At 37.6% G+C, this 24,712-nt stretch overlaps 1 protein-coding gene across 1 annotated transcript in view; it reads right to left on the bottom strand.

Moving 5' to 3' along the window:
• Positions 1–21,050, bottom strand: part of MYH16 (myosin heavy chain 16) — a 207,592-nt gene extending 186,542 nt beyond the window's left edge. The window contains exon 1 of the mRNA XM_088796692.1: positions 20,910–21,050. Coding sequence (XP_088652818.1) covers positions 20,910–20,945 — 36 coding nt within the window. The 5' untranslated portion in view covers positions 20,946–21,050. The remainder of the gene's footprint in view (positions 1–20,909) is intronic.
• Positions 21,051–24,712: the final 3,662 nt, after the last annotated feature.

The following is a 24,712-nucleotide window of genomic DNA, read 5'->3' as shown; positions in this document are numbered from 1 at the left end:
ATCTTATCCTCTGCGTTCTGTGTCCAGTTTAGCAAGGAATTCCAGGTATACAAAGTGAGTTCTTTAGAACTATCTGTCCAGGCCAGGAAACAGGATGGAAACAAGACCAGAAGTTGGTTGGGTGGGAAAAGACAGAGATGTGGTACTCCTCTGCCACCTCCTCAAGCTAGAGAAGGCTGCTAAGAATGGGGTACACATTTTCAAATGCAGGCTTCTTGCAGCTTAGGGTATCATGACAAACGGAATTAATAGGACATCTCGCATTGTCGGCATGGAAATTTGTACCTCTACAGAGTACTTCTCTTTTATCTTGTAGTTAGTTCTTATTTCTTGTATTAAGCTATAATTAGCTTAAACTCAAGGATAATATTAAGTTATCTCCGTAACTCTTGCAGTCAACAGTGCTTTGCACACTGAGACAGTAAATAAGTATTCACTGAATAAAAACCCTTGTTTATATGACCCTGACCTAAATAGTCCCCCAATCATATGCTCCCATACTGTCTTTAAAAGGCTGATGCTAATCTGCAGGTTAGACAAAATACTAGTTGTTTTATTATAAAAAATCATTTCAGCACCTTGCCTAGGTATCAGAAGACACCAAACATACAGCACTTAAATGTTATAAAACTCCAGGAAATACATGACTCTCTTGGCTAAGGACATGGCTGTGTAGGTCACTGATCACTAGGAGTATTCTAAAGGTACTTGTCTCAAATGTATGCTCATAATTCATTCTAATTTTAGAAGACTTAGTTAAGTAACTAACTTAGTTAGTTAAGTAACTAAACATAAAACTTAATCTATGTACCTTTTGTAGTTTATTACAAAAGGTACATAGATTAAGTTTTATGTTTAGTTACTTAACTGAAGGAATTTAAAATACAGCTATTAGAAATTAAATTATATATGCTTTGACTCTATGTAAACAATCTCAGTCACAGGAAAGAACTACTTAGGTATGTAAAGGCATCTATTCTTTTGTTAAGCTGGAACAAGTCTTCCTATTTTACTCAATGTCAGGAGAATGTTTAAATGACAATACAAGTTCCTAGTTTTTTAAGGGGTAATAAGCAGCTAAGTTTGCAAAGGAAAAGACTTTCTTAAAAATAATTTTGCTATGAGATTGATTTTCTATTTCCATCCTCATCTTGTCAATTTCTGGCCCTGTCTTTTCATTAATCAATGGAGAATTTAAATGGTTTTGGTAAATGTAGTCTACCAAGATAAGTGATTTTATAAGTTAGTTGAATATAATTTTTTAAATTTTAATTTATTATTATTATTATTATTATTATTATTATTGGTGGAGGAGAGAGGCAATGTGAGGAAGCAGTGGGGTAATCTCTGTTTTCAGAAATCAGTAACAAGTTTCTACCTGTAACGGCTCTTGTAAAATGGAGAATAGGAAGACATTTTTATAAATAATTGGCATCAAGATAGGTTTTAAAAAAATCAAATCCAACAGGCAGGTACATCTTCAGTAGAAGCAGCATAAAGAACAGTGTCTCTTCAGGATCAGTGTCAGATATGGTCTTATTTAAGTTTGCAGACAGCCATAGCAAACATCTGTGGACACTGAAATATCAAATTGAAGAGGGGAATGCTCTAAAGCCTATAGGGACAGACAAAAATACTCTGGGGAAGGCCAAGTTAGTGTCCAGTAATATATTTAGAGGGGACTCCAACTACAGAGCCCATCATCAGTCATAACCCAAGATAGGGGGCTCATTTCTATGGTTATTGACACCTGAACCTAACACAGAACAGTGGTCATGAAAGTCATGAAGGAGACACATATGGAAGGAAAAGGGACAAGAATTGTCACAAAGCACCCGGTCTGTGCCTTATACAATGTTTAAAAAAAAGAACTATCTTTATAAGCGGCAATAGGATTATAGATTTTTTTTCCCCTAAAGTAATAACTGTTGAAAAATTTTTTAAATACAAAAATTTTAGATATACATATATTGCTATCATCATAGGATATTAAGGAGACCCGTGTATTTTGTCTCTTCAACTAATTTCCTGAGACAAATAGCAACGAAAACAACCAAGCATTCCCACAAGTTCTTTTGTGTCTGCCAGAGACAGAGCCCAGACCAAGGTAGAAATGATTTGTTTACCTAATTCAAATCCTGGAAACACATAAAGGAACATTTAAAGATTATATCTCTTCTTCTTCTTCTTCTTTTAAATTGGGGAATATTGGGGAACATTGTGTTTTTCCAGGATGCCAAGTTGTAGCTTTTCAATCTAGTTGTGGAGGGCGCAGCTCACTGGCCCATGTGGGACTTGAACTGGCGACCTTGGTGTTATGAGCACCTTGCTCCAACCACTGAGCCAACCAGCTGCCTATCAGGGGCCCAGCTCCAAGCTCAAGCCTCAAGCCATTGTCTTCAATCTAACTGTTGAGAGCGCAGTTCACTGGCCTATGTGGGAACGGAACCGGCAACCTTGTTGTTAAGAGCACTGTGCTCTAACCAACTGAGCTACCCGGCCGCTCGGTTGTACCTCTCTTTTGGTTAATTGTGAAAGTTTAAAATATATAAATGTTGATGTTTGCGATGGAAGTCCTTTATTTCTCACTATATATGTCATGTACCTTAAAAATGTGTTAAAAAAATTTCCCCTTAGAGTCACCTTTCTTCTATCAACCAAATAAAGTGAAAATATGTCTTGCCTATTTGAGAGAGCCCAGAGTATGCATCCCTGCTGTTTCATGTTTATTTAATTATGCAATGGTTCATCAAGTTCCCATTTAGTCAGATATTTATTTAAAATAATCATCATGAAATCAGCACTGAGGATAAGTTATATCAAGAGACAGGACTTAGAAAGTTATATTGCTGTTTTTCTTCCTGGCTGGTCCCGAAGCCCAGCATTCTAGATGTTGGTTATGAAATCACTCACCAATGATAATGATGAAGAATTTTCAAGATGTGTTAATGGAACATTGGAACATATTCAGTTTACCTCTGCCTGCTGACATTCTTCTGTGTTGGCTTATGGTTTTTATAACAGAGAAGGTTATTTTAAAGTCAGATGACAGTTTTAGAAATGCTATGGCCATGAAAATGCATGAAGTCATTCTCAGATGACTCTATGAAGTAGACAACAGTAATTATCTTGATTGGGTCCTGGCTGAGGCACAAATTTTATGCAACTCTTCTAAAGTGATGCATCAGACAGTTCCAGAGCCAAGTTTAAAACCCAAGAATCTGACCCTGCAACTGCTACAAGAAATCTATGTATAAAAACTGAACAAATGAGACTTCATCAAACTAAAAAGCTTCTTACAGTGAAAGAAACCTTCAACAAACCTAAAAGAGAATCTACTGAATGAAAGAATACATTTGCAAATGATATATCTGATAAGGAGCTGAGATCCAAAATATGTAAGAAACTCACACAACACAGTAACAAAAAAATAAATAATCTGATTGAAAAAATGACATTTGAAAAATGACCTGAAAAGACATTTCTCCAAAGAAGACATACAGATGGCCAACAGACATATGAAAAGATGCTCAACATCAGTAATCATCAGGCAAATGCAAATCAAAACCACGATGAGAAACCACCTCAACCAATCAGAATGGCTATTATCAAAAAGTCAACAAATAAGTGCTGGTGAGGATGTGAAGAAAAGGGAACCCTTGTGCTCTGTTGGTGGGACTGCAAATTGGTGCAGCCACTATGGAAAACAGTATGGCGTTTCCTCAAAAAACTAAAAATGGATATACCATATGACCCAGCAATCCACTTCTGGGTATTTATCCAAAGAAAAACGAGAACACTAATTCAAAAAGATATATGCAACCCTATGTTCACTGCAGCATTATTTACAATAGTCAAGATACGGAGCAACCTAGATGCCCATTTATAGATGACTGGATAAAGAAGATGTGGTGTGTGTCAGCAATAAAAAGAATAAAAGCTTGACATTTGTGACAACATGGATGGCCCTAGAGGGTATAATACTAAGTGAAATAAGTCAAGCAGAGAAAGACAAATACCATATGGTTTCACTTACATGTGGACTCTAAAAACAGATACATAGAAACAGAGACCAGAAGGGAAGGCATGGGGAGGATGGATGAAAAGGACAAGGGAAATCTAGTCAGTAATATTTTGATAAATTTGCATGGTGACTAGAATTAGTGAGGTGATCATATTGTAAGGCATAAAAATGTAAAATCACTGCATCGTACACCTGAAATTAATATAACCAATATAAGCTTGTATACCAAATATGCATATACTTAACCAAAAAAATTAAAAGAAACCCATGCATATGTCAACATTGGCTATTTGTGCGTGTAACAAAAAAAGAACTGTGGAGGCATGAAGTCAACAAGTTAGCCAGAGACTGGCGGTGGAAAGTTATGGTTAAAAGAGAGCTCCCTTGGTGCTAGTTCAAAACTGTATAAATATATGCTTTGCCTGCCTCTCTCCTTTCCCAAAACAATAAAGGAACACAGAAATGAATAAACTTATAAGAGTGAGTAGATTTCTAGGCACTTATTGGGGAATTAGAGACTAATAATTTTCTGGAAGTCTAAGCACAGCAGGTTTTCGAATAAAGTCATTTTCATTCACTGTCGTTGTGTTATAATGTCAGAGATGCTGTGGGAACTTAACTCATTTAAGTCAATTAGCCTAAGGTAAAATTGGTTTCATTATATGTTGTTTGGATTAAAGTTGTAGAACCTATTGGCAATATTAAGTAAGGACTTACTGTGTAGGGAAATCTGCTAATGAGAAAGAAAGACCAGGAAGGAACCAAAATATAGGTGAAAGCCAAACTCTCCAGTAGAACCCCAGAATGGACTAAGCTCGGTGTATGTAGTCATGAAAGTAAAAAGAGCAAAATAAAATAGAAGTTTTTATTTAATGTCTCTTTAGAGAGTGACCACACCAGCAAATTCACCTACACACACACACACACACACACACACACACACACACAGTGCTTACCTCCCTCTTTCCATCATAAAACACATTGAACCTCTTCATAAAAAAAAAAAAAATTGTAAAAAAGCTGCCTAAGGAAAGCTACAGTACTTGTGTGGGCGCAGCTATCCCCAAAGAATTCCTCATTCTAGCATTTGGGGAACTCCTAACTTACAAGTCAGTTCTCTGCCTCTGACCACAAAACTTGCCAACAAGGCTCACTCAGAGGAAAAAGAGGACAACGAGATTCCAATCAGCCTTCTCATTCAGGGGAGTGTCCTGTGAGAAAAGCACATTTTCATAGACCACATCGGAAACCCATACCAAGTACTTGGCATAATCGTTTTTTTATTCTTAAATTTGAACAATCACTAATTATGGACCATATGAAGACAACCACCAGCAAAGAAAAAAGCAAGGTCAACAGATAGAACTGATCTTGTTAAGCAAATAATTTATGGACAAAATGGGACTTTTAAAAAATATTCATAAGCATTCCAGAGAGACCTTAGAATATACCACACCCCAAAATTGACGTCTGTTCCTCAGGCCTAGAAGTCAGAGTCCAAATTAGAGTAGGAATCAATCAATGGACTCTAAGAATATGCCTTCAATAAAGAACGCAATAATTTCTATTCAATAAATAGAAATAATTAAATGCTTGGAGGCATTTGGATATTTCCTCTTTTTATAAGAAAAAATATAGAGTTTTAAAAGATTATTTACCTAAAACTGAATCTAAAGCAAATTAAAGCATGCCATGATTTTTGAGCACTAGATTAGGAGAAAAAATTCATTTAACTTGCATGGGATCCTAGCACATAGTTAAATTTTGCAGTAGAGTATATACAAGTATATATGACCGTAATAATGGAAGTTATTTATTGCTTTCCTACATTTAGAATTAACTAATAGGTAAGACATAAAAGACAATGTTGATAGCAAAAAGAATGGTAGTTTTCTGGTCTTCAGCATCTGTATTAATTTCCTGTAATTTTTGGAATTAATTTTCTATTGTTGTATCACAAATTAACTAAAATCTCTCAGCTCCAAGAGACCACTGTCAGGGCTTAGCCACGTAGCTTCTTACAACACGAGGCTTACTTTTTTTAATGTCACCAGGAGAATCTCCCTCCAGTCTGCACAGCATAACAGTCACAGCAGTCACTACCCCATCACTTTTGTCATTATCTCATTATATTACAAGCCCTGCCCTCATTGGAGAGGAAGGAATTATATACAATATAAATACCAAGAGGTGGGAAACTTGAGAATCATTTTAGAATCTGCCTATCACACTATTTAAAAGTGAATGTGGCCTAGATTTAGTGACTAGCTTCCAAAGACTAGAGTATGAAAAGGAGATAAATAGTAACTTGACAGTGGAGAAACCCATTAAACACTACCGTAACCAATGATGAATGTTAACATGGCTAGGGATGTCATGTACCCCTGATATGATGTGATGTAGATACTTTACTTCTGTGGCAGTCTTCCCCAAATCTCACAATCCCAGTAACATCATGAGAAAAATCATGGTACATTTTCCAAAATACTCAACTAGTACTCAAAACTTTCAAGGTCACTGAAAACAAGGAAAGACTGAGAAACTGTCATAGACCAGAAGAGAATATGGAAGCATGATGAATAAATGAATTCTAGTGTCCTAGATTGGAACAGAAATGGGCAGTAGCAGAAAAACTAGTGAAGTACAACTAAAGTTTGGTGTTCAGTTAACGGCAATGCACCGATATTGGTTTCTTATTTTTGACAAAATACCATGGTTATGTACTGAGGGGGAAATGTACTATATTTGCAGTGTTTCTATAAATCTAAAGTTAACCCAAATTAAAGATTTCTTAAAAATTCATGTTATAGATGATAGGAGTTAAGGAAGTATAAGAGAAAGTCATTAGTATTTACACCTAACATAGTAGAGAGATAAGGGAAACTGCTTAAAGATGACAGCAAGAAGACACAAAAAGAGTATCATGTTAAGTTACAAATATAACCAACAGAAGAGATAACTTAATCACAATTTTGGGAGGAAGGTGAAGAGACACAACGTGGGTGGTGTAAGTGCACATACAACGGTGTCAGTCATTTCTTAAAATTATATATAATTTAGAGGAATTAACTACCGAGAGAGAGAGAGAGAGAGAGAGAGAGAGAGAGAGAGAGAGAGAGACAGAGACAGAGAGAGAGAGACAGAGAGAGAGAGAGAGAGAGAGAGAGAGAGAGAGAGAGAGACAGAGAGAGAGAGAGAGAGAGAGAGAGAGAGAGAGAGAGAGAGAGAGAGAGACAGAAACAGAAACTACAGTGATGGGTTGTTCTTATACTATATTGAATGTAATGTGGTATGATAACTTTGGAAATCTTTCTGGCAGTTTCTACCAGAGCTCTATAAATGCGCAGCTTATGACCTAGTAATTCCATTCCTGCTAATATATCAAACAGAAATGTGTGCAAATGTTCACTGAAGAGACATTGACAAGGTTGTTTGCAGCAGCACTATTCATCACAGCCCAAAGCGGAAACCACACAAGTGTCCATTAATATTACAGTAGATAAAATGTTGTATCAAGTTCAAAAACAGGCTAAACTAATACATAAGGAGTCAGTATAGCACTTACTTTTGAGGGGAGGGAGAATTGAGAAAGCATACAATGAAAAGCCGGGATGAGGATTAGTGACATATTTTTGCTCCTAATTATTTAAGGCAAATCATCGAAACCATCTGGGGCTCAGACTCTTCATCTGGAAAAGAGGGGCTATATTAGACAATACGTGACTTCTCTACCAACTATGAAATTTTATGAATGAATAATTGCAAGCTGGGTAAACTTAAAATTAGTAAGTGTATGAGTCTGGGTGAAATGACTGCCTTGGTCTCACATAGCCTGCCAGGGGCAGGACCCAATTTAGTGCACTTTCCACTCTGCCATTTTAGAGTCTGTAGATCCCTACTTCCTAAACCAATCAGCAAATACCTACAGAGGGCCTACAACATGTCAAACAATAGGTTAGGCTCTGAATTAAAAACATATTTAGAACCTGTTACAAGTGGCTTATCTCTTTATTGCTCTCTCAATAGAAACTTCCAAAATAAAACAAACAAAACTCTGAGGAACAAAAATCATTAAGTACAATTAAGTACACCAATATCTGATGAGTTGACAAAACAAATCTCTGGTGTTTCATCAACTAGTGCAACTGTTTTTGTTTTTATCGTACCACATATTTTCAACTTGATACGCATGTCTCCATTGTCCTATGTCTCCATGATACAAGACAAATACAGTTCTTGCACAATAACCATGTAAAAACCATTACTTGAAAGTAATCTCCACTTTGTAGCAATTTACAGTAAATATGGGAATATATTAATGTACATACATATTATTGATTCATATGAATTTTTATAAATTCATATCATGTGTTTAATTTGTTTTAAGAAACTGTAAAGGAAAAGTAAAAGAAACATAGTAAGAGACACATTGGAGTGTCTATGATTAGGATGGTATTTTATGACTACCATATTTTTGAAATATTAAGGAGGAATAACAAAGGTCAGGATGATTTCTCAGGGGGAAAATAGTCTCAGGGATTTTGATTTCAGGGGAAACATTTTAGCCCCCCACAAATGTTTTCTGAACTCTTGTAAATATTCAACATTCCTCCAGAATAGCACAAAATCTTCCGTCCACAAAATGCAAAAATCCCAGGAAAAAAATCCCAGGAAAAAGTAAAACATGTACTTCTATTTGTATGATACTGTTAGCAGCTAAGAAAGGCAGGTTTGGATGCTAGAATTAACTGGAATAGTGGAGAAAGCTCCCACAGGCCCTAGTGCCAGAAAAAGGTGGAAATGGACACTTTTCCAGATAGGGCAGAATTAAGAAGCAGAGATGAGGGATCACCTCGGTTTACTTTATAATTTTATGCAATGTTGGATCAGATTATGATCATGCTTGAAGCATCACCATTTAAATAGATTTAAAAATGTACCTTAAACTGGCAACTGAAGATCAACATGATTTGCACGTCTATTTTGGAATCTATAAACCGAGAATTTTTAATTTTCAGGTGTTCATTTTGATACGGGAAGCTAGGAAAATTTGTTTTGCTAATTGAAAAGCCAAAATTTATGTTTTGCAGTGATATTTCCACTTGGAAGAGCATCATGTTTCAGTTCCTCAGGTCAGTATTTATCAAATAGAGGCATTTGGAAGCCTATTAACACGTTGCGTACGGCGGGGTTTAAAATCCCTCATACCCCTCTGTTCTGGCAGGTTTTTTAAAGAAACTACTTTAAAATGCACTCTTCTCTTTAAAGCGTAAATGCTTCTATGTCATTTATTATTTTTCTATGGAATTTTTTAGGATTTACTCACCTATGATGTTAGTAATCCCTCCTGGTGTGATACTGCAGAAAGCAGCTTCCTTTATTATTAACGAAACACAAATAATTCAATAAAATGTGCAAAGTAAAAAGAGTCAACAGTAAAAACGAGAATTCTCTTTATCCGTCCTTAACGCATGGCTCAGAAAAAAACGAAGATTCTCGTGATCCGTACGCAACGTGTTAAGTCTGAAAGATTCTTCCCCTGAGCATGGATGGCTCAAGTTTGAGACACAAAGACTAGGAAAACCAACAAAGAAAACAACTGTTTATGCTGGAGGTGACCTAGGTATTTCCATTCAGTCCAAAGCCATTTGATTTGGAAAAGGAGAGCTCGAAAGTAGACCTTCAAGAAATGCTCGGCATATGCCATATTTTTTGCCCAAATTTGTGAGGGAAAAATAAGGATGTGCATTATACATGGGTAGTACTAATTCCGTATCTATATAAATGTTTTTAATTATTTTATTTATGTGTCGGAGCCTGCCGACGAGATGAACGGTTCCTGAAGCGGGGAGTGAGGATTGAGAAAAAAATAGACAAGAGACAAAGATGGGATCGGGAGGGCGAGCAGTTCTAATTAGACTGCAGCGCCTGCTTTATTTTCCAGCTTTCTTTTATGCACACAGAGACAAGAAGGTTACATAGAGCAACTGAGGCAGGGAGTACAGATTTATTATGTTTTTACAAAGTTTGACCCTGACTGTCTTTATCTCTTTGACAATTCCTCATCCCCAGTACAGCTGGAGTCTGTTCTTATCTTAGATCTCCTTAGCGATCTTCCCAAACTCTGCTTGAAGTTACATTTTCTTAACCCTTAATGCTCCAGCTCCCTACATTTAAGCTTATCAGTTAATAGTGTAACTCTAGAAATCAATAACGATATCCGTATGCAAAATAACATCCTGGAATATGATAATTGGTTTTGTTGAACTTACGGATGAACTTACAACAATGAAGAGTTCTTGGCCTTCTATGATGCATAAATACTGTAAATTTGTTACCGGTAAGTAACATTTCTCGTACCTTGTATCTGTTTTTGTGTTTTGTAATTATTTGTTACATACAACTTCTTGAACTGTAATATGTTAAAAAAAATAAATGCTAAAATTCCTTTATAAAATGTACCTAAATGTAAACAAATAAAAAATTGAATTAAAAAATTAAAATGAAAGATTTTTTTCCCTGAAAGTTGGACCAAAAACACAGGTGCACATTATACATGGGAGTGTATTACACACAGCAAAATATGGTAATTGCGCACAGGACTTAGAAAGCCCTTACAGAAATGGGATATCTAAGAGCTAGGCTAAAGGGAAATGTTTTCTTAGAGACAACTACCATGTTTCCCCGAAAAAAAAGACCTAGCTGAACAATCAGCTCTAATGTGTCTTTTGGAGTAAAAATTAATATAAGACCCAGTATTATATTATATATGGCATACTATATTATACCCGGTCTTATAGTAAAATAAGACCAGGTCTTATATTAATTTTTGCTCCAAACGATGCATTAGAGCTGATTGTCCTGCTAGGTCTTATTTTCCGGGAAACACGGAATTTAACATCTTAAACCTTACAGGGCTATACTTCAAGCCCTGGGTCGCTTATTCTCAGTGTTTTCTAACATGTAACCACTGCCATCAGAACCACTTGAGATTACTTGATAAAAATAAACAGAGACTTGGCCCAGTCTCAGACCTACTGCATCACAAGCCCTTGGGCAGACGCCTGAAAATCTGCTTCATTTTAAGCTCCGCGGGTCATTCTGATGCACACAGACATTAAGAACTACCACTCAGGTTTAACAGGTAGTTATGCAACAACACAGTACTTAACCCTGAATGACCCCATTTCTTCCTCCCCATGACCCATAAGATATAGTATATATATTGAAAAACGGTAAAAATGTCAGGTACAACTCAGGATTTTGTTATGATCCAGGGGCATCAGTGATGAGAGAAATGTCTCCACACCTTCTTCATAGGTTTTTCTCATTCTTAAAAATTCTCAAAATCCTTCATTGTCAAAAGAAATTTGGAAAAATGATGTTTAGGAAGTCTACTATTAGCTTGATATGATGATAGTGGTAAATAAAAAAAGTTAATATACGGTCATACATTTTTGTATACAGCTAGGGCCTTTGTGGCCCAATTCAATATGTAACATGTCAAACACTTAAGGAACGCAACAGAGAATCATTTGTTTAGTCAAAATATTTCAGCCTGACATGATATTTAAAAAGAACAAATGTTTGTCTTTTAACTAGGATAAATGAAGTAACCTGTATTTCTGATAATGTAAGAAAATACATTCACTGGAGACATTTGGAAAATACTGAAAAGAATATGGAATGAAACAAAAGACATCGAAGATCAATCTTAACTACAATATAAACTCAATAAGCAGAATTTTTACTTCAGGCATTGGTATATATACAGTAATTTGACTGGTTCCTAGCACTAGTCAAATTGGTTATTCAATAAATATTTGTTTAATGTGATTGAAAAGTCAATGTTATTATTGATATTTTGACAAATTTCCTTTCGATTACTTATATCCCTCCATGTTTTCTCTCAAATATCCATTAATGTAATTCTTTGATGTTTCATTCTTTAAGAGAAATTGTTACACTAGAATTTAAAGAATATGAATATATATATATATATACATATATATGTATTTAAGGGCCACAGTGTAAATATATATATATATATATATATATATATATATACACACACACACACACACACACACACACACACACTGTGGCCCTTAAATAATACTTTGCTATCATTCATATATATATATATATGAACATATATATGTATTTAATTTACCATCTGCTCTCTGGAAAGTTTATGCCAAATTATACACAGAGCTGTATGAGATTGCCTTTTTGTTTGTTTGCTTTTGCAAGTATTGGGAACAGTGGTAGTTTCCTATTTTCACTCGCATTTTTGAAGATTAATAACTTTGAACTTTTTTTCATGCTGGGGTCATTTGCATTCTTTTTTGGTAAATGCCTGGTAGTTTCCTATTTGCCCACATTTCCAATGGGAAAAAGCTGCCTTTAAAAAAAATTAATTAGTGAAAAGTGTTTATATTAAAAACATAAGTTCTTTTAACTTAAAAAAATGTTGCAGAATTTTCCTCAGTTGATATTTGCCTTTTAATAGTACAAAGTTTTGTCCAATACAAGATTTTAATTATTTTGTGGTCACATTTCTTAGTATTTTCTTTATTTTTTTATTGCTTTTTCAGATACCACATATAAATGAAATCATATGGTATTTGCCTTTCTCTGTCTGACTTATTTCTTAGTATTTTCTTATAACTTTTATTCAACACTAAGATAAATATAAAGAAATCAAAGGTATGTATCTGCTCATCACATATGGGGGATCATTAGTTTAGAGTTCAATTTGGTAAAGGTGTTTTTATTTTGGGAAATGTGAGCTGACTTTCAGTATTAAATAAATTATAAATAAATGAATAAAGTTCTGCCACAACTTCAAAATTAAGAGAAATATTTGAAAATATACGATTCATCTAGTTAATACATTTGATAAAATACAAGTTATAAGCATGCATAACATTTAGAATACTTTCTATTTACAACGTGGCACTTAAATAATATTTTGTTATCATTCATTTTTCTTTAAGATTGAATTAAGGTAGGCTTGGAAAATGACCATTCATTTTCTGGTCTTAGTCATCTTTTCAAATCTACCTTGTTGATCGATATTCTCAGTCTCCTACTTCTGTCCTTCTGCCATTGTGGATGAACTTCAAATCTAAGCCCAGTCTACTTTGCCAATTAACTTCTGAGTGTGGCTCCCTGAGAGAATACAAACACTATATTTAGAGGCTCTAGATGTAAGCTTGTATTTACCTGAATTTACCAGCTTACCCCTGTCTCTCCTTATTTTAGGATTGACATTAAATCAACTATCATGAGAATGCAACAGAATTCAGTTAAAATTTATTTTTAAAGGACAAAAGGAATCAGCCCTGTCTTGCTTTTAAAATGACGTAGAACGTAGGCCCAATTCAGTATGGTGGAAATTTGCTTTGGTTTTAATGTTTAGGTGAAAAAAACGCATACAAACTAATTTGTTATAAAATTTAAAGAACTCTTTGAGAATATTACTCCTGAACTTTGTATAAAGAATGTGTTTATTTCTAAAAATCTCAGATCATAAAACTACACTAGAATTCACTGGAGGAAAAAAATGCATTGTTTTGTTGTGGCTCTGCCAGAAGTCTTTATTGGATTAAATTTATGATGCTTCCTATATGATAACAGTCTCTAATTCCACTAAAAAATTTGTACATATTTCTGAATACCTAAAACTAAGAATTTAGTTTCATTAAATATTTTTAAGTGAAAAAATAAGTTTTTATTATACATGGCATTCTTTATTACTAGTAGGAATTATGGATGTTTTACTGTTGAATTTTTAGGTGAATCAGAATTTCCCTCAAGAGCAGATAAGTGCCTTAAGGTAGGACCCTTCCTTTTTGTTTTCATACTATTATCAGAATTCGTCTGACATGTAGAACACACACATATACACACTAGATGTTGAAAGAATCAATCTGCAGAGAGAAGAATGGCTAGAGAAAGAACACAGGAGAAAGAAAAATTAGTCCTGGCTAGTTTGGTTTTAGTCAGATTGCTGATTTTAAGTAAAGGGAAGTAGACAATCAGATTGGAAAGCACCACCAAACATCAACAACTAGGTCTGATTAGCAAAACTCTCAGCAGGGCATTGGAGTTTTATTGCAGGTGTTCATTTTCTCTCCCCTGCACTGTAACTTCCTTATTCGGGCTTCACTTCATTCTCAGTGCAGAGGAGGCACTAAATATAAATGGTTAAATATATGCATTCATGAAGAACACAGATGAGTCGTTTAAGATCCTGTCAGGAATTTTAATCAAACAGGACATACTTCATGTTAGCTAAAAATAGTAGGCTTGCTAATTCAAAAATCATTTTGAGGCCAGCCCGGTGGCTCAGGTGGTTGGAGCTCCGTGCTCCTAACTCCTAAGCCTGCCAGTTCGATTCTCACATGGGCCAGTGGGCTCTCAACCACAAGGTTGCCGGTTCAACTCCTCGGGTCCCGCAGGGGATGGTGGGCTCCGCCCCCTGCAACTGGGATTGAGCACGGCACCTTGAGCTGAGCTGCCTCCCGGATGGCTCAGTTGGTTGGAGTGCGTCCTCTCAATCACAAGGTTGCCAGTTGGATTCCTTGACTCCCACAGGGGATGGTGGGCTGTGCCCCCTGCAACTAGAAAAACGGCAACTGGACCTGGAGCTGAGCTGTGCCCTCCACAACTAAGACTGAAAGGACAACAACTTGAGGCAACAACTTGAGGCTGAACGGCACCCTCCACAACTAAGAGTGAAGGGACGGCAACTTGACTTGGAGAAAAGGCCTGGAAGTACACACTGTTCCCCAATAATGTCCTGTTCCCCTTCCCCAACAAAATAAAAAAAAAAAATCATTCTGATGTATAAATTTACATTTTTATAAACAATAAATAATGAATCTTCATTTTTCATAGCTTGACTCAGCGTTTGTATATTTAAGGCTATCAGGCCCTAAAGCTTTGGTTACCAAATCAACAATATCCTCTCAAAGCTGTGTGGGAACCTGACGGCCTTGAGGGGGCAGGAAGCCCACTGAACAGGTAGCTGGCTGGGAAGGTAAATGTACATTTCACTATCTCCTCCATAGAGGAAATTGGATGAGGTAACTTCTAAGGTTGCATTCACTGGAAAATTCCTAGATTTCGAATTAAGCATTTACAATCTATGCATCTCACCATCTAGACTTATTACAGTTACACAAAAGCTATATGCCTTTGCACAAACGAGAACAGAAAACCAGGGGGAAAATACCTAAGAACCTGTCATTAAAACGGATTCTGAAAAGTCTGTCGGAAATACTTCAGTGAGAGATTCAGTATTTTCGTTTTCTTCAAATGGCTTTTAGGTTATCGGATCCATGTTTATAAAATGAAAGCTGAGATACCACCAGAACATACGCTCTACAAAGGCAGGGCCTTTCTTTTCTGTAAATGAAGACTTATGTGGAAGATAATTAAGAAAACGTTTAAGAGCTGAGCTGTTCTGGATGAAGCCACGTTGAAAGCCTTATTGCCAGTGTGCCCCAAGGGGGCGCCATCGAGCTTCTAGTCCAGGTGTCCCGGGACAAGCATCCAAGGCTGCTTGTGTGGATCTTCCCAGCCCATCCAGCAGCCAGAGCATTTGAACATGTTGTCTCTCCTAGACAACCTTTATCTTTATTTCTATCCCCAAGTGCCCTAGAGACTTAGCTTTTCTTTTTAACTTCTACTATGATAGGGAGATTGGAAGCCATTGTGGCCACGTGACAGATCAATTAGCCTGTTACACTTGAGAAACGTGTGACCTGTTGGCTCTGTGACCAAAGAACCCTAATATGAATTTTAAAGTACATTTGATTGCTTTCATCCACCTGAATTAGTTTTCCAGCATGCCCCACAAAGCTGAATAAACTGAACTGCTCAGTTGAATCGCTTAGTTTGTCCGGGTTGGGTGGAGACCTCAGCGGGGATCATTTGGCTTATTGGAGATACTTCTGGTTCTTTATGGTAAACCATGCTATCTGCATAGGGTGAAGCAATTATTTTCTATCTTTATAATTGGAAGGCATGCAACTAGTTCATTAAAAACAAAACTGCTTTAATTTGGGTAGCAGTTAAAGAAAGGGAAGCCAAGGTCCTAATAGTACTTATATACCACTTCATATGAATGTCCTGTCAGGAAACCCGCCCGTCTGATTAGGCTTTGAGAAGTATTGAGAGGTGACACTGCTGAGAGTTTTATAAACATTATATGGAATTCTCTCATAAGTAACACATAAGATAACAAAGGTGTTATCTCCTTTTTTACAGCTGAAGAAACGAGTTCACAGGAGTAAATGACGATATAATTTGATTTATTCCAAGTGATCTCTAAGTCCCCTCAGGTAAGACACCTTGTTGAGCCATTTCTGTACCGTGTTTCCCTGAAAATAAGACCTAGCCAGACAATCAGCTCTAATCTAATGTGTCTTTTGGAGCAAAACTTAATATAAGACCTGGTATTATATTTATTATATTACATTGTATTGTATATTATATTATATTTATATTATATATTATGTTATATTCCCGGTCTTATAGTAAAATAAGACTGGGTCTTATATTCATTTTTGCTCCAAAAAATACATTAGAGCTGATTGTCCGGCTCTTATTTTGGGGGAAACACGGTAGCTTATGAACCTGTGTTTGGGGAACTGGAGCACTGATTCTGCCCTTCATTCCATTACAATGATCTCTTTGAGTTCTGTGAAAACATAGTAAATGTGGTTGTATCCAAACATCCTGGTTTTTTAAAAGGTCCCCAGACGATTTTGCTGTGTAGACAGACTGAAAACCACACCTGTTTATAAACTAGGGCAGTCTAACTCTTAAATCCATCTTCAAAAGTGGCAGCTGAAGAATTAATTAGTATAAATAATCAGAAAACATTCAGACCTAGCTATAACTGATAGCACAATTTTGGTAGCAGGCAAAATTCTCCCAGAGCCTTTTTCAACATGAATTATCAGATGACTCTGTAGTAGAAATATTTACTGGGTGAAGACAAGTTCATAGAACTACAAAATGAAGAAAACTGAGTTAAGGCAGGTCGTCGTTTTCAACCCTGGCAGCATGTTAGCCTCACTTTGGGACAGTTCTTAAAAATACTGATGCCTAGGACTCCCCATAGATTGGCAGCAAAATGTGAGGCCACTGCCTTGGACGGCTTACATGCGAGGACTGAAATGAAGACCAAAATCAGCCGGGAATGAGGAATTAGAAAAGCACAATGTGCAGGGGATGAGCGGCACCAGCAAACAGGTCTCACGACCCACAGATGATATCTAGCGTGTGGCTTTTCATTTTCTCTAGAAGATTCAGAAGCTTTGCCACCACTGGGCCTGCACTGTGATGGTAGCAACCAGGTGGCACTAAGTAGGACCTGCCCCTTTAAGAGGTACGTGTACTTTGCCGTGTGCCAGGCCAACCTGTCCCATTTGTTTGTATTACCTGCCTCACCCCATGGCAATCAAGTTTGAGAGCTCTGGTTACGCAATGCCTACTACACACTGATTCTGGGTCACTGGGCATGAGTAACAACACTCCAGCTGAGCTCCCTATAATCAAGAGTGACTGACATAAAAGGAATAATTGGATTACTAAGGAGAATCTGTAGAGGTTGCCCTGGTATATGGATTAAAGAGCTGTCCCTGATATTTAGGAATATTCAAGTTAGTGGGAAGCCCACACAACAAGGCGCACGCACTCCAAATCCCAGCCCCAGCTACTTGACCTCTCTGCGTGTGAGGATAATAGAAAGAACCCGACAAGGTTATGAGAATTAGGTAATGGACATACAGCACCTATCAAACTGCCGGGCTTACAGTACATGCCCCACCCACGTCACACTGCTATTGTTACCTATTTTGTACTTATGCCCTTCACCTGTGCACAGGAGCTGAGTGTGCACATTGGGCAGCGATTTGTAGACAACTAAACCATAAACTCCTTCAAGAGATTATTAGCTTGGAGTAAAATTTCCTGTCCTGTTAAAGAAGAGGTCAGGAAATATTTTGTGTATTAACCCCAAACAACCAACCACCAAACAGACCCTACCAGAAAGAACTAAAATGAAAGACTTAAAAACCCATAACCCCTCTGGGGGGGAATCTGTCATCTGGCATTCCCTAATTGTGTCCAGCACCTCTTCGTAGTACTAACCACCCAGTGTGGCCTTTGTTTTGTCTCTCTCTACACTGAGTTCCTTCAGAAACCATAGCTTTCTCTTCTCTAGACTATCCTCAGCGAGGAGGTTTTCAAAGCATAGGTAACCAATAAAACAGTACTGAAAGAATGAACAAATAAACCCATACATATTCATTCCAGAGAATTCGTGGTAGCTACGGTTTGCTTGTATTGTTTCTTATGTGTTAAAATACTTCAAAACCTATGTTCCTAGTCTAACAGTGACAGAACAGCTTTTGTTGGATGATGTTAGCAAATCTCTATGCACCTGGACTTCTATCTTTCCACATTCAAATCAGACAAAATAGAATTTGTGTACAGTCACATTTTAACAATGATAGCACAATATTGATTTTTCCAGAACTGTGCTTTACTATTTCACAAGTTAGTGTGGACTGAAATCATTAACACTTTCCCTTCCCAAGTATCTGTCATTTATATCTTTATTAAGTCTTTCAATAAAGAATTTTTTCAAGTGGTAAAGAGAAGGTGCTAAACCTATTTTGAGAACTTTTGACCAACCAAGCAGATCTAAACATAGTATTATTTAGCAAATTTGTGTATTCACAGAATTTATTCCATTATCTAAAATAAATATAAAGTGTTTCAAAAGACTAAGCAATGTGTTTTCATTCATTTCTTGAAAAAATTTCTCTCAAATAATGCAGTCAATTTAAAATATCTCTAAGCTAATCCAGACATTCCATGAAGATAATTTTTTAAATGCTCATAATACCCTTATGCTTTATTCAATCCTTGGATTTTTTTTTATGGTTATGAAAGGAAAAAAAAGTGAGGTAGTACTTCTTAGTTATGCATTCATAATTGTTTGCATTTTCTAAGATATATTTCTCTTTATACAGACCATCCTTAATTGAATAATTACAATGATTCACTTTCTTTTCTATAGCATCCATTTAACACTTGAGGGCAATCAGCCATACTGTGTGCTTGGTTATGTGAAAATTCTGAGGCTCAATTTTTAGCCTTAGGCAAACTGTAGAACTTATTTTAAATGAAGACTTTCAGAGAAGTATGACATCTAATATCTAGATGAAGTGGTAGGTGTTTTTTGTCATCTCATTTCCTCTAGGACAGAACCTAGAGATCTCTCAGAAAGGCTTGAAGGCTGCTGGAGAGAGCGAGTGAGCTGGGACCAGAGCAAGTGCCCTGCCAGACTCTCCCCTTCCCAAGGACAGGACACTGCATCTGTTGGGAGATACAGTCCCCCTTAGACTTCTTATGCTCCTACATGTCTTGCTGGATGTGTCATGTCTTCAAGGCCCTGCCTGAATAGTTCTACCCAGGCCATTTCTCAGTGTTGTTTATGCAGCTGGTAAACTTGAGAGATGAAATTTGCCCCAAGTATCAAAGCTATTAAGAATGGAGCCCGGCCTGTCATTTCAATGCTTTCCATTATACAGTGGATTTCATAACCAGTGGCTCTTTCTCCAGGATGGAAAGGAAAGTACCCCATTCTTTTCTTTCCTGACAACTCCCTCCACCAAAAACCCCAACCACTTTTTTTTTTTTAATTTGAAAAGAAAGGTATGTGTATGTGTGCATGTGAAACAGACACAGTTATATCTAAACCATGTTGTTCACCTGCAGGAATAAATTGCTGAAATCCGATACTAATATCATGGGACACAGAATTTAAATTTTGCCAAAAACATAAAAAAAAAGCAAAAAAAAAAAAAAAAAGCTCTTACTTACTGGCATACAAACAATACAACCAAAAAGACACTAACATTTGGGTAGTGGCTAACAATTTTCTTTTTCCTTTTTTAGTGGCTAACAATTTATACCTATGTTCTTCACTCATATGTTTCATATGCTCTTTCTAGGGTCTTAATTTCTTGGGAAAATCTCTACATTTCTAACAATTATAAGGCATTCCATATTTTCAGTTGGGGCTGCCAAAAAGGCTATTTTGAAAGTACAATATGCATTTTCCAGAAGCCCAGTTCAAAGTTGCATATTCAATATGTTAGCAATGAGTACTTGTGTATTAACTATAGGTTCTAAGACCCATCACCTTTCATTTCATGCATTTACTGTCTTAAGTGGGAGGAACATTTTAACAAGGAAGCAGCTGCAAGAACAATGAACAATTCCAAAGCCAAGTGACTTTTAGAGTTGATTAGTAAAATACGCTATGCAACTAACAATCCTATTAAGAAATGAATCTTCAAATATGACATATGCGCTCTAAGTTGACTGTATTCAACTGCATTAAGTCTCTGTATTCTGCAGTGAAGAATACAAAAAGCTAACCTTACAATAAAAAAAAAAATGCTATACCAACACAATGGACTACAGGACATATATTTTCCTTGCCTACCCCACTTTTCTGGGAACAAATTAATAGGAGCTAATTGGAATTGAAAATACAGACTTATTTTATTCTTTTGACAGGGTCCCACTTATCTCCTTCCTCCTTTTCCTCATATAAACATGACTGCAAATTAAAAACAAACAAACACACACACACACAACAAACCAGAACAGCAAGTATTTCAGCTTTCCATTGCTTCGTATCACAAGGTTTCACAAACTTCGTGGCTTAAAACAAGAGAAATGTATTACCTCACAGTTCTGCAGGTCAGAAATCTAGGCACAGCATGACTACCTTCTCTGTTCAGGGTCTGACTAGGCAGAAATCAAGGTGTCAGCCTGATCGAGTCCTTACCTGGGGGTTCTGAGGAGAATCTGCTTCCAAACTCATTCAGGTTGGTTGTTGAATTCAGTTCCTTGTGATTGTACAACTCAGGTCCCGGTTTCCTTGCTGGCGGCTGAATTCTTAGCCTTGGACTTCCCTCCATGTTCTAAGTCAGTGGAGAGCCTCCCTCCCACGGAATCCCTGACACTCTGACTCTTGCGCCAGAGCGAGCCCAGGCCCTTTTAACAGTTCACCTGACTGGCTTGGGACCACAAAGGCAATCTCCCTAATCCTAAAGTGAACTCATTTGAGATCTGTTACCTGAGCTAACCCCTCTATAGCTCAGCCGAGGTTAGTGTTTGACTACCTAACTGGGAGAGGGTGTGCACACACCAGAGTGGGAACCTTGGGGGCCATTTCAGAATTATTTCCTACAACAGGCAAATCAGGATATTAGTCTTTCCAACAGGAATTAACAGGTTACTTTGACCACCATATTGGATTTGAATCGCTTCTAAAAATAAACTTTATTGATGTTTGCTATTCAGGCTTAAAAGATAAACAACATGGAAATAAGAATTCTAAAAGCCAATTGCAATTATTTTAAAAATGCCTTTCAATCTTAGTCATTGATATATCTCATTATGATAACCTTGTGATTTTTAAATTCTTTTTAATCTAAGGGTTAAACAGTAACAATAATGCTCCCTGAAGGATTAAGTAGGCATTAAATGATGTGGGGATATTGACATGCCATTATTTGACAATGAGAACGATAATTTTCATATTATAAGCCATTATCCTGAATTAGAAAACCATCTGGAAAGAAATAAGGCTAGATTGAAGACCGGCACAGGGAAAGCTATCAACATAGGAGTATCCCATTAGCTTTGCTAATGTTTCATAGATTGTAAAAATGTATCCTTTTTATTATTCTCCCTTTCCTTCTGATAATCTTTAGCATTATTAACTAATGTAAGAAAGTAAAGATCGATGTGTTAAGTAACCTGGTCCTCATCCCACTGTGATTTTCACCACATAGGCAATTGTAAATGGTATTTATCCCTGGGCCTCACTAGCTGTATTTGTAAAATAAAACCATTTTAGAATTTTACACCTGAAATGGACCTTTGAGATCACAATCTTTATAGTTCTACCCAGCTCAAGGCACATTTACCCAAATATCAATGTGGGGGCGGAGCCCCAGGGAGTAGTTTCCAGGCTCTCGGCCTCACATAGACAGGTGCTGGCTCAGGTAGTAAATGGCCAACTGTGATTGCATGGCCATCAGCTGTGGCTAGTTGGCCGTCAGCTGTAACCAGTGAGCCATTGGCCACAATATAACTGCTGTGGCTACGCTGGAGAGAGGGAGGAAGAATGGGGGCTAGCAAGAAGATGGCGGCTGGGCTGGCAAGCGTGGGTGGCGGTTTGCGGACAGTGTGGATCCAGCCTCCAGTGAGAGTATAGTGCCGCCAGAGAGAATATAGTGGTATGACTCCCCTACCTATGGCTCCGTGGGTGTTCCCTTTTGGCCTCACCATATCCTGCGTTCTTGTATGGGGAGCGGGAGCAGAGACCTCGCAGGCCACCCAGCATGACACCCCGCCTGACAATCAACTTTTAAACAGGGAAAATATTCCACCTAGTTAGAGAAAGGTGATATTTGAATGGATATAATGAGGTTATTTGGTTTCCTGGTTGGAATAAGTTATCACTTTTATTACTTTTAATTTTAGATTAAGTTTCTGAAGATGTTTTAGTATTTCATTAAATAAAGTGTTGTGGGGACAGAGCCAGGAGTGCAGTTTCCAGGCTCTCAGCCTCACATGGAAAGGTGCTGGCTCAGGTAGTAAATGGCCATCAACTGTGATTGGATGGCCATCAGCTGTGGCTAGTTGGCCGTCAGCTGTAACCAGTGAGCCATTGGCCACTAATATAACTGCTGTGGCTACACTAGCAGCAAATGGGGGCTAGCAAGAACACGGTGGCTGGGCTGGCAAGAGCGGATTGCAGTTCGCACGGCAGATTGCAGTTAGCAAGTGAAGTTGGTAGAGAAGTGGACGGCGGGTTGCGGATAGTGTGGCTCCTGCTGCCTGTGTCTCCAACCCAGCCGCCAGCGAGAATATCTATGGCTCCGTGGGTGTTCCTTTTTGGCCTCACCATGTCCTGCCTTCTTATGTGGGGAGCGGGACCAGAGAACCCGACAGACACCCTGTGTGACAAGTGTCTTCATCCTGCTCCTGACCCCCTTGCAATTCAATACACTGTTGTCACACAGCAGTGTAGCCGACTGTCCCCTCGTACCTTTCCCTAAGGAAAGAAGAGTCTGTGAGACTGTGCCTTCTTGGGACTTTGATTCATCTTTATGTTTACACCTTATGTCTCTCTGTCTGGTCCCCAAAAGATGGTTTGTCAGCCAAGGACGGGTAAGATTTCTCGCGTGAGGAACAACCTAAGACAGGCGGAACCGTGTGGGGACCCCCAATGAGCTACTATGGAAAATATGGGAAGGAGCATTGCCTCCCCTTCCCTCTGCTTAAAGGAAGTCACTGCTGACACTGGCTTCCCCTCTCACCTGATTGTGAGAGAAGTTAGGAGAGAGATAATATCAGCTCTCCCTGTTTAGCTCAACAACAAAGTTTTATCATGAGAGACTTATCCCCAGGAGAGTACACACCTTAAATAAGTCATCATAGGACTTTCTGCTCCGGCTGTTTGCAGGCAGGGATAATTGGATTAAATCACCTTTGTGATATGATGGATGAGTTTCACAGACCGTAGGTAATTTTTACTCCCTTGTATAATCAATAAAAGCCACCAGTCGGTCTGATTTTGCGCTCCAGTCTTTCATGACTGTGAGACCCTTGGCCCTCTGAGATTCAACTGCATTAAGTCTGTTTCTTTCTTTCTTAAAACTTAACCTAAAGCGGCCCCTTCTCGTTCCCTCACTGCCCATGTTGCGCTGGACGCGACAATACACTATTTTGCTTATGTTCACATATTCTTTGTATCAGTTAAAAGAATTTTATCCTACAAAATTATAGACACTTCCAAATTCAAAGCTTAATGTATTAAAATCAATTCAGTTTTCCTGTCATAATGAGGCCTTGTCAACCAGCTATGCATAATGTGCAAAAAAAAGTGAGAAGGCAGAATTCACAATTACGTTACTCTGGACTTTAATACTGAATTGACATTCCTGAACCTCTGATGTAACTTAATTCACATTTACTGAGTTTATGGTATATCGGATTTTGTACTAGACCATAAGTTTTCTAGGGGCATCTTTTCATCCTCAACACATAGCACAATGTTTAGAACTTAGTAGGTTCTCAAAATGTTTCCAGAATGAGTATAAAAATGCACAGGTCCTGCTTTCAAGGAGCTTACAATTTAGTGGGAAAGATGGGTTTTAGCCCAGGGAAGACCCATTTCCGACTTCTAACCTACAGAATTGTAAGATAAGAAATGTGTGTTGTTTCAAGCCACTAATTGTGTGCTAACATGTTATAGTAACCACAGAAAACTAATTCAGGGTCACAGCCTTGGTTTCAGCTCTGAAAAGGCTTCACTGTGCTGGCATCTTGTGAGAAATGAAGGGTCTGGTGCAGCGAAGGAAAACAGGTGTTGTTAGTTAAATCCCTGCTTCTCCAAGTGTGGCCCCTTCTGTGCAGCATCAATGGAAATGCAAAATGTCAGGCTCGACCCCAGATCTGCTGAACTAGAGTCAGCATTTTAACAAGATGCCCAGGTGATTTGCATTCATATTAAAGGTTGAGAAGCACTAAACTAAATTTATTAAAAGCTAAAGTGTGGAGAAATCTTTGATTCTT

The sequence above is a fragment of the Rhinolophus sinicus genome, chromosome 3, assembly GCF_057876585.1.
Source record: "Rhinolophus sinicus isolate RSI-liver-muscle chromosome 3, RSI-T2T, whole genome shotgun sequence".
Classification (NCBI taxonomy): Eukaryota; Metazoa; Chordata; class Mammalia; order Chiroptera; family Rhinolophidae; genus Rhinolophus; species Rhinolophus sinicus.
This window is presented reverse-complemented; position numbering and strand designations above follow the sequence as displayed.